This window comes from Trachurus trachurus (genome assembly GCF_905171665.1).
Source record: "Trachurus trachurus genome assembly, chromosome: 18".
Lineage (NCBI taxonomy): Eukaryota > Metazoa > Chordata > Actinopteri > Carangiformes > Carangidae > Trachurus > Trachurus trachurus.
In genome coordinates, this window is record NC_139909.1 from 20,616,837 (window position 1) to 20,628,579 (window position 11,743).

At 42.2% G+C, this 11,743-nt stretch overlaps 1 protein-coding gene across 1 annotated transcript; it reads right to left on the reverse strand.

Moving 5' to 3' along the window:
* Positions 1-565: 565 nt before the first annotated feature.
* trappc14 (trafficking protein particle complex subunit 14) lies at positions 566-11,340 on the reverse strand. The gene is made up of 12 exons (XM_083992481.1): positions 10,674-11,340; positions 9,146-9,229; positions 8,454-8,583; positions 6,912-6,998; positions 6,679-6,799; positions 6,361-6,508; positions 5,445-5,506; positions 4,132-4,304; positions 3,764-3,906; positions 2,500-2,690; positions 2,195-2,359; positions 566-1,770 (listed from the first exon to the last, which is right to left on the reverse strand). Exons 1-12 carry the CDS (start codon positions 11,112-11,114, stop codon positions 1,767-1,769), a joined length of 1,749 nt encoding a protein of 582 aa, XP_083848607.1. The 5' UTR covers positions 11,115-11,340; the 3' UTR covers positions 566-1,766.
* Between the last annotated feature and the right edge of the window lie 403 nt (positions 11,341-11,743).

Consider the following 11,743-nt stretch of genomic DNA (forward strand, 5'->3'; position numbering starts at 1 on the left):
TATTACATTTTAGGGAGTGAGATTCTGAATGTCAGGGGTCTGATGTCTTCAGTGTGTGGCTACTTGAACATTGGAATGGTACAATCATAAAAAAAACTTTGGTGACGACCCCTAACCACCAAAATCTGCCCTAAACAGTGTAGTACTTGACATGTTTTGAAAACTCAACTTCAGATCGATGCTAAGTTTGATGAGGATGAACTCCACTCCTCAATTACATTAACATTGAACCTTGGTTTCTGGTCTCAAGATGGTGACAGTATCACTAAATGCATCAGAAGGTAAGTTACACAGAGGAGGAGCTTTTCAAAACATTTTGTCACTGTTTACAATCATTCAGGTTTTAATATCAGAAAACTGAACAAGAAAAGAAACTTAATAGACTCGATGTGGCCTCTTCTTTCCTCCACACCTGGCACCCAGAAAGAACACCAGAGAAAATGTCTCATAGATGACCTACAGTGTAGATCTGTTCAGGAAATCATGGGACCCATGAAATACTATAATGTTGTTCATAAATAAAACTGAAATTTCATATTCATAAATACTCATGTGCTGGGAAATTTGAACTGTTTTAGACCGTCAGTAGGATGTGATCAGCTCCTCACCTCTTGTCTCCCAATACACAGTTGTTCACAACCCATAATGTCAGTGTGGTGAAGAACCTCTGTCACTGTGACACTTTCATTCTAGGAATAGGAATTTGAGAAAATTAAGAGAAACCGAACATCTGACCTCTGCCATGTTGGCACAGCAGATACATGAGATGTTATATTATTCTTTACCATATGCTCCACACCCAGGGAAAAATAACCGACAACAAACCCCAACCTGAACCTACAGAAACTAAGATTCCAGCATTGATAATAAACAGACACCACTTAGATAACTGAACTAAAATAAATCAGTGTAAAGAAGACTACTGAATAAATCTGCATCACAAGTTTAATTCCTCTCCTATTTGAAGGGACATCTCAGGTTTTTCGACCTGGTGTTGTGGTAGGTAGTCAAGTACCAACTATGAATGGCTACCATACACAACCCTACAGCAACTATCGCTTTGAAAAAAAAATCCTATTTTAAAAAACTTGAAAAATTCTGTTTTGGAAAATTGAAAAAAAAAATTTCAAAGGGAATGAAGTGAAGGTATAAAATCGACCCACTCACTTTCCTCTAACATGGGTAACACAAATAAAGAGGGTGACACTCATTTCCATAAGCAGGAGCTGTCTGACCCAGAATAACATTCAGTAGTTTAGAACTAGCTTCAAAACAAGTTTAGCTCAGTTTATCTTAGCTTATTTTCACACAGACGTCTGTCTCACAGTCAGTGATCCAAATCATCCATAATGTCTACTCTAGACTGTGCGCGGCTGAGATAGCAGTTCACTTGGATCTGTTACATTGTCAAAATATACAGTAAATGACTGGATCCACCTGGTTTTCCTGTCTGAGTTCCACATGAGCTGCCATTTCAAAAAGTCATGACACATTACGTAACAAAACCCCCAAATCACTACAAGTGTCCAGGAAACAGGAAGCTAATAAAGGGAAAGCAAAACACACCAATCTAACAGGTTAGTCACAGAGAGAAATGATACAGCAGTGAAATGAGGCTGGCTTTCCTTTGATCATCTCTACTGCAGCCTCAGCCACCACATCAGCACCCTCCTCCATCATTAGGTCCTGGACGATGAGGCTCTGCAGGCTGGACAGGACGATCAAATACTGATGATTGTGTCCTGATAACAACCGTCATCTCCTGGTCATCTGGCAGGAGAAAGATCAGGACTGACTGAACTGAACTCAGGAGTGAAAGTATTTCTAAATTCTTGGCACAACCACAACTACAACCTTCCTTACTCATATGTTCCACCTCTCTCTTGTACTCCATTAATCCCTGACATATAAAGTTGGCAATATTTTAAAACATGCACTATGGAAATAGTAACACCTGACATTGTGTATGTCTTGTATCTTGGCTTCCCTGAATAAATAAAGGTTTGAAATGAAATGAAATGACATTTGTTTTAATGGTTCATTATTTATGGTTAATGGGTCTATGTGGATGTTGACAAAATCCTTACTTTGTTCCCTGACTGAACACACTCTGATCCTGTATTTTACATTCAAATAATAAACAAAAGTTCATTCTAGCAGATCAGGAGTGTTACAGTAAAACTGATGCACCTACCTGCAGGCTTCTTCTTGGAATGGCTCCAGCACTAACACCTTACACTCTCTCTTGGCTATTTTGTCCAGTGAAATGAGGGTGAGTTTGGGCAGCATGGAGAGGGAGCTGCCTGCTTGAGATCCAACAGGAGGCGTGACGGCCCGACGCTCCATCACAGAGTCCGACCTGGACCAAGCACACATACACCGTGTCATGATGACAGACAAGCCTGTGTAGGTCCATCTGTACAAGCACCCCATGCATACTGAAAATATGAATGTCAGCCGAAGTCAATGAATGGTACCGGACTAACAGAGCCACCGTACCTGATGGGACCTGACCTGGACGGCTGCTGGTGGGAGAAGCTCTGAGAGCGCCCGAGGCCCTGTCTGTCCAACAGCTCTTTGGCTGCAGAGCTGGATGATGAGGGAGATGTCCTCAGTGACGACCGAGGCCCCACAGGGGGAGTGGGCACAGAGGCTGAGAACTGGAGTTTCAGTTTCATGTGCTGGCTTAACTACAAGGAAGAGGAACTTTGATTATTAATGTATGTAACAGTGTTGATGATGACATTCAGGTTATATACAGTGGCTGTAAGAAGTAGTCATCCCCTGGGATGTTTTCCCCTTTTACTGCTTCTATAACTGGAGTGAATAAATTAAATGATATAATTTGGCTTTTTCAACAAGAATTTACAAAAAAAAAACTGTCAAAGTGAAAACAGAGTTTACAAAATAATGTTAATTAAATAAGATAAAAAATAATTGAATAATATTCACCCCCTTTAAAGGGATTGGGCTAATTCAGCTCAGGACCAGCCACAACGAAGAGGAGATCACCTGAGTACACTGAATGTGTCTCAGTAGGTTGTAGTATAAAGACACGTCTGTGTCCGGTTATTGAAAAGCCCAAAGTCAGAGGAGGCCTGTCACAATAATTACTAGATCGAATTATTGAACAATTTATAGAAACTAACTTAATAGTTTTTATTCACACTCATTTCAGCCACTCGCTCTTCTGCCCCTCTTGTCTCTCATCTTGCAGCTCACTGCAGAACCACCCTCCTCCTCTCTGTTGGGACAGCTACAGTGGCTGGAAATTGACCTGTGCCCATATAATGGCTATTTTCCAGTCATTATATTTTGATTTTAAATATGCATTGGTCAACATTTACATTTTTTCGATGTTCAAATGGCATCCAATGCTGACAGAGAATCACCCAGCACACCAATAGATATGCAACACAATGAAGGAAAGGCTAAAACTGGAAAATCATAATATGGGCTCTTCAAAACGACAATAATATAATTGATTGTAATATTTTTATGAGAAGACATTGTCCAACAAAAGGCCTATGTCAGGGGATGGATAAATAAAAATTCTAAGTCACTGAACATCCCCTGGAATTCAGTTAAATCCATCATTAAGACACAGAAGAAATGTGCAAATATTGCAAAGTATTATCTTTGCTCTGTTGTTTTTATAGCCACTGCACATATCGAGGTGGTGGGAAAAGGAAGGAAGGAAGGAAGGAAGGAAGGAAAGTAGGTAAGTAGGTAGGTGAGGATACTGCCAAGGAGGTGATCTCACCTCGAAGAGTCCGGCCCTGAGGATCTGGAAGGCCACAGTGAAGGAGAGGGTGGAGCCCTTCCTACACTGTCCAAGGTTGTTGAGGGAAGACTGACACACTACTGCTCCCACCCTGGACTCCTGCTGATACAGATGACTGGCAGCTGAGGGGCAAAGCCAGACAGGGAGACATGTATCAAAATCATTATTGACAGGTCATAAATGTCATGAAATAATCATTAAATGAACCGCACTTTACTTTACAGGATACTTTGCATTATTAAGACTTTCCAGCCCATTTGCATCAAATCATCTCCAGTTCTGCTGACTCAGTGATACAGTGTGAGGTACAGTATAAGGTAAGGCTGTTATGTGTGTCTGCTCCTCACCGTCAGCGTTCCAGATCAGACGAACAGCCAGAAAGTCCTGCAAGTTGTTCAGCAGGGTGTATTTCACCCAGAAGTGCTCCAGAGGCCGGACAGCACTGGGACAGGAAGCTGTCATTACCAGCTCAGGACGATCCAGACAAATACTGGGCAGCGAGTAACAACTGGAAATGTATCTGAGAAAAAACAACCATTTTAATTCCACTGAACATACTCTGTCATGCAAGAGTTGTCCTGCAGAGGGAGCACAGGAGATATTAGCTTTTTTTTAAAGGGATACGCCAACTTTTTTTTTCGTGTCTTGCCTCACTCCCGAGTCCATGACCAGCAGATAAGACACCATCCTTTCGACTGTGCGTGCAGTAACAAGGGAGATAGAGCCCGTATCGCCCATAATTAGCTTAGCTCAAACGCTGGGAGTGTATCGGTAGTATTAGCCTGCCTCCTACCTGAGCCGAAATCAGCAGTCAGAAGCTGATTTCATTTTAGCTCTAAACTCTGTAAATATATAACTTTATCGACATTACAAACATTTTTAGGCGAGAAAGTAGCCGTTTAGCTCAGCAGTGTGACGTTAATTTGTCTAAATACCAGCTGTTTACAATTTTGTTCGGACGAATTCGGCGCTACTCAAGCTAGCCGTTGTGACCAACGCACTTCCGGTTACTTTCACAAAATAAAACACCCGTTGCCCTTTACATACAGAAAACCATGACGATAGAATTTGTGCTTTTACTTTGAAATAGGAAGCTAACCTACCCTCCATGTAGCTAGCTTGAACCAAAATAAACCGTCTTTGCTTGAACCCTCCGTTTTGACCGATCTCGTCCCGTTACCGGCATTTGACCGCTCAAGATGCCTTACCGGAGAGTTTTGTCAGCTCTGAGATGAAGATCAGCCCGCTGGTTTCCGTTTAGAGTTGCTGAAGAGTTTCTCTGATGACTTTACGTGGAGGCAGGCTAACACTACCTATACACTTCCAGCGTTTGAGCTAAGCTAATTACGGGCGATACGGGCTCTCCCTTGTTACTGCACGCACAGTTGAAAGGATGGTGTCTATCTGCTTGTCATGGACTCGGGAGTGAGGGAAGACACGAAAAAAAAATGTTGGCGTATCACTTTAATGATGCTGGTGACCAAGGCCAGGACCAAGACCAGGAGCAGGAGCAGGACCAGGACCAAAACTCAAATACAAAATCATCTGTCAGGTAGAATACCTCTATAATAATCTCTATATTGTTTTGGAAACACAGACATATTACTGTCCAAAATGACAGATGAAAGTCAGTCTACATGTTGAAGAAAAGAGAAGTTACCTAGTTAAAGGTAGAGCTGGAGTGCACCACTGTAACACAGCCACCAGCGGGATCTCCAGACCCTGCACACATACACCATGAACTCATTAAAACACATTGTTTTTAGATGTAATTTACATTTAATTTTTTATTGTTAATTAACCTCCTGTGCAGGTTCAATTCTAAATGTCACCTCTTAAAACAGCCGTGTATCAAAATGTGCTGCTTCCACAGTATCAAATCAGTGAGACATACACACACACACGCGTGCTGTCACAAACACTGTAGCACTAAATGTGTTAAAAACAACAGGGACAGCTGTTTGATTACTGAGAGGTGAGTTGAGTAGGAATCAGTGTTTTTGGTGAGTTTCACACTTTCAGTGTTGTCATTGGATTTGGTGACAAGAGGATAAATACAAAACAATACCAGTCTGGAGTACCAATGTGCTGGAGATATAATTATAGGGAATTCTTTCTTTCTTTCTTTCCTTTCTTTGAAAGGTTTTGGATTGCCTTGTTGTTACACTGCATCACAATCACAACAGAGACTCAGTAATGTTATGATGAAATGAACAGGATGAATGGTGATGTGGTTTTCTGTAAATAAAGAATTGCATAAATTCATGCAGACGTCATAAGCCCCAGTTGTAGTCAGCTGGCAGCCAGCTGATTAGTCCCTGACCAATCGATTCTCCCTGAATAGGCCATCGATTTAAACCTAAGCTATCATACACTGAGTTCTCCTTCAACACCACTGCACTCACAATGCTGCCGACAGCAGAGCTTGCCACCACCACCCCACCCTCAACCTGCTTAATCTGAGTCTAAAATGGTTTTAATCAATGACGAGAGTGTTCCTGATTTAAGTTATTTTTACTGGTTAAATAAAAGAGAGATGAAGGCGGCTCATGTGGCCTTCATCCCGTCTTCATCACCTCTCTGAAGTCCTCATCTGCTTTGTTCTGGAGCTGCAGCTGGAACAGGAAGTTCTGCTCCTCCAAGGCACTTAGCATGCTGGGTAACCTTGACGACTCAGTGTTCATCCGATAGAACGAAGCCATGGTGACCTCAGATGATTGGTGGCTTTGGTGGGAAGTGGAACCATACATATGAAGGGAGAAGAGAACAACCCAGGCTGAACCAACGTCTGAACCAAATGTAAAGACCATTCATCAATGAATCATTTCAACATTTCACTGAAAGCTGCTGGTGGAGCAAGAGGGATCTTCTTCTCAGTCAGTGCTTGTACTCACCAGACATTGTCTACCATAAGAACTGAGCCATCGGGCATCATGGGGAGGTAGGAGGAGTTAAAGTTTGGAAGGATCTTCACATCTCTGATACACACGTCTTCCTCAGAGCTCAGGTTCAACACTGAGGACACAAATTCTTCATCATCATCTGCTGTGTGTATGTACAGTATGAGGGTGTGTGTGTGTGTGTGTGTGTGTGTGTGTGTGTGTGTGTGTGTGTGCTGCTGTTGTACCTTTGAGAATAGTCAGGTGTTTTCCAGAAATAGTCATCTGCTGACAGTGGACACTGGGAGGTGGCAGAACATTTAAGGTGGTGTTGGCTGGAAAAGGAAACAAAACACAACCAGTAGTCACTAAACATGATGTAAATCACAGCGTGGTCCAGCAAGTCCAACATCCAAATCACAGGAGCTCAGTTTAATTAAAGGGATACGCCAAAAAAAAATTTCCGTGTCTTGCTTCACTCCCGAGTCCATGACAAGCAGATAGACACCATCCTTTTGACTGTGCGTGCAGTAACAAGGGAGATAGAGCCCGTATCGCCCGTAATTAGCTTAGCTCAAACACTGGAAGTGTACAGGTAGTGTTAGCCTGCCTCCTACCTGAGCCGAAATCAGCAGTCAGAAGCTGATTTCATTTTTAGCTCTAAACTCTGTAAATATATCACTTTATCGACATTTCAAACATTTTTAGGCGAGAAAGTAGCCGTTTAGATCAGCAGTGTGTCGTTAATTTGTCTAAATACCAGCTGTTTACAATTTTGTTTGGACGATTACAACGCTACTCAAGCTAGCCGTGCTACCTATGCACTTCCAGCGTTTGAGCTAAGCTAATTACGGGCGATATCTCCCTCGTTACTGCACGCACAGTCGAAAGGATGGTGTCTATCTGCTTGTCATGGACTCGTGAGTGAGGCAAGACACGAAAAAAAAAAATGTTGGCGTATCCCTTTAAGGTCAGATAAATGATCATTGTGCTGCTGCAGAGGATCCAGCCGCCATACCAATGTTCTCCACACGAGGGAAGAAGCTAGTTTCACACTGACACAACAAACTTCACAACACCGTCGTGTTTATGTTTTACAGTGAAAACAAAATGAAGACGTTCATACAACTGAAACCTTGACTCATTACAGTCACACTGTGAGTAAAAACAATAGGATGAGGTCTGCATAGTGTCAGCTGCTCAGCTGTCACTGTGAACACATAAGCCGTGGTTCATAGTTGAGTGTAGCTAACTTTAACCTGATGTGTCAAAATTTCCAGTAAATTTCCAAAAACTTTCCATGGGAAGTTAAGCTGGAGAAGTTTGGAAATATTCCAAATTGGAAACTTTCCATGGGAATTATGGGAATTTATAGGAATTTATGGGAATTAACTGGAAATTGGGGGTAATTTAAACAAACTGTATCATATCCAAACATAAATGTAAATATTTAGTTTTGTCATAAGTAGACATCCATGCAAAATAATACAATTAAAAAACATGACATTTCAACAGATTTATTTGTGAGTAGAACTTTATCAAGTTTCAATTCTTGTATGAACAATCAATTATTTTACTGAACAACAAAAACATGAACCCCCAACCCCCCCCCCCCAAATTCCCGGTTAAGAGCCAACTTTCAATTTTGTAAATTTCGGATTTATTCCTGTTTATTCCCATATATTCCCGTTAATTCCCATGGAAGGTTTCCAACTTTGAAAATTCCCAGAATTTTGCAACCCTATGTGTCACCAATGAGCTCAACTCTGGTGTTGACACAGTGTGCGTACCTTGTGCCTTGAAGGTGTTCCGCTCACTTCTGAACGTGTCTGTCGGACTCTTGAGCTGGAGAAGAGTCAAGTAGCCATGTTCCCTCACCTCCACCTTCTCCTCCTCCTGCCTCCAGACTGTTACTATGATCTGATGCCACAGACACACACACAGAGTTTGGATAATGAGTGAAGGGTGAACTTCTTTTCTGTCTGATGTGCATGGGCGGTGCGTAATGGAGGCTAGGAAAGGTTAAGCCTTCCCAAATGTTATGCTGGAAAATTGTGAAATTACCTCTCTCTGGAAAATTATGGCAGCCAATCATATATAATAATGAGGTTGTCCCTGCAGCTGCTGCCCGTTCGTCACTATGTTGACGAGTAGGGAATGCAGGTAAGACAATGTTTAATCATTAATTTGAAAGGAAACTATTTAAGTCTGGTCGCTTTTCCACTGATTTGTTAACCCTTCGCCTGGCCAAGTGCATTTGTTTACAATGAAACCGGCAAAAAATCAATACAGGGAGCGGTGGATAATGTTATATAACATACAGTTATATAACCTACAGGCATATTGACCAGATCAGTGTCCCAGAAGGTGAATTGACTGATGCTATACTCTGAATAAAAAGTGTTCCTTTCATTTTTTGAGCAGTGTATATATGGTCTTTATGTCCACATCCTCCAATCCTTGTCACAGTGCAGAGTCTGACCTTGGCTTTGAGTGTGGTGACTGGCAGCTTGTCCAGAGAGACAGTGAGACAGAAGATGACCTGGTCGTCCAACACCAGAGCTGACTGCAGGAGGACAGGCAGAGGATTCAATGTCATTACACAAAGACAGCATCACTGGTTATGTCTGTGAAATTAATTAGTGTACAGGTGAGTTTGCACCACTTTGGCTTCTGTCTAGGTCAACATGACTCCACATGTTGAGGACATGCAAGAACAAGAAGATTGAAGAAAAATGGTGTTGTGTCGACAGAGAGGAAAACAGACAGTCAGAGTTTCTGACTGACACGCACAGGAAAGATCTGATCAGACAGAGAAGACGATACCGACACTGACAGGAAGTCAAACTTAAGAAACCACAGCCCACTGCTCACGCAAATGTTGTGATGATACAGTAACCTATAGAGAGAGTTTTGTTAACACACCAACATTTCCTGCACCAAGGGTAACCATGAGATATTTGTCAACACTGTAATATTTGGAGTTGTATATATAATAATAATTCATTATATATTATATAGGCTATAGGTGGATGGTCAGTGTCCCTGAAGGCCAAACTACACTTCAAAACAGAGACAGTCCCAAAGAGAATCAAACAACACAGACGAACACAGACTGTGGTCAGTGTACAGAGGAAGGGTACTGTGGTCTGGTTTCTCACTGACACAGGAACTTCCTGTCCCCATGTAGATGACAAAGTGGAACATGTAGGCGAGTGATGACAAACGGTTTGTTAAGGTAATGTTCAGCCATTAACAGAAGCTGGACTTTGATGATGTTGTGAATTGTGTGAGATCATGAATGTTGCCAGCTTCTCTTGGTTTCTTGGTTTGGATTCCTGCAGTGTCACTGGTTCAAAATCCTTCATCTGGTTAAAATGTTAAAAATGACCAAGGTCTAAAATGTGTAATATTTACCTGCTTTTTCATTGTTTCTATATTTGCACCTTTATTCTCCCTGAACAGTGTAAACAGTTGCATGGTTTTCTGAACTTTCCTAACATGAACTCACAGAGCAAGAGGCTCTGCAATACAACACCAGAAGATATATTATATTTAGAGACAATGAAACGTTTTTATAAATCATAGTCAACCCATTTAAGTTTTTCTAAGGGCTTATGTAACACCTATAATTAGACAGTCACTAGTTTAGGTCATTTCACTATTTAGTAAATAGGTGTACTATTGCATCCTTACTTAGCTGTACGCTGCTGTTATTTAGTGAACATAGTTATTCATACTAATAATTAGTATTTTCCAATTTTATCATCCACTACTGCAACACGTGGAGGCGTTTACAGTATTTCAGACAGTGAAGGAGACTATGACCCATTAGGCTTTCCATACACCACTGGTCTGTTGTATATTACCCTACTGGGAATTTTAATGAGGAGAGGTTACAAGATGAGAACTTGTAAGTTTTGCTGATTGTCCCACACTGATGAGTCTCTGCATATGGACAAGTGTGGACACACACGGTGCTTGGACATGAGCCACCACTACCGTCTTACCTTCACCCATCCCCTCCCATCCTGCCGCCCTTCAGCAGCCGAGCTGTTGTGGGTGAGAAGCGGGCTGCACTCTCTGAAAACCCGGCTGCTGTCCTCCGGTCCAGGCTCCCCGTTCCCGGGCTGCTCCTCCCCGCTGTCCTCCTCGCCGTCCTGGGACTCTGACTCGCTCTCACCGCGTCTCTGCTGCTGCCGGCTCTCGGCGACGCAGACACTGGCCAGGGCAGCCAGAGACCCCCCCAGTTTCCTCCACGACAAGAGCCCGGAGCCGTCCTCCTTCCCCGCGGCGGCGTCCCGGGACCGCAGCACCAACAGGAACTGGACGGTCTCCCCGAGGTACAGGTGCCGTCTCCTGGGAAGAGTTTTGTAGTCCGCCGGGTCTGAGAGACTCGATATCGGAGCAGCAGGAAAATACATAAAGTAGTCACACAATGACTCCATCATTTCATACGTGAAGTGACGTCAACCAGCAGAAGCTAACTCTGAGCCACCTGCGGCTCTGTAAACAGACCGAGGGCTGGTCATCAACTTTCATTTCTGGTAAATAAATAAATAAATAATCATAGTAATAATAAAAAAAAAAGAGCGGGAGTCAGTGACAGGCGGACTGCAACAGTCTAATGTAGCCTATTACAATACATCCATGATCCATAATCCCCACTGCTGCACTTCCTCCACTAACAGGACACACAGGTCGGTTAATGGAAACAGAGCGATGACGAGAGACCAAACTAATCGATCAAAGCCTAGCAGAGGAGGAAGCACAGACATAAAAGTGACTATAACCAAAGTCCTAGGTCTCAATATTAGAACAGTGAAACAAACACAGACTGAAACATACTAAATAACGGACCCAACACATTTTAATATTTGAGTTGATAAAAAAACAAAGAATACAGAGAGGATACTGCATATTATATCAGTAGAATATTATTACTGATTTGAATGTTGTTTTGTGAATGTTCCAGCTGATTGATGACAAACTTATTTAACTGATTATATAATACATAGAGCTGTCAAATGCATGTAGCATTATGTGCAGTGTCCCTTTAAAATATGTTCTGCTTATGTAT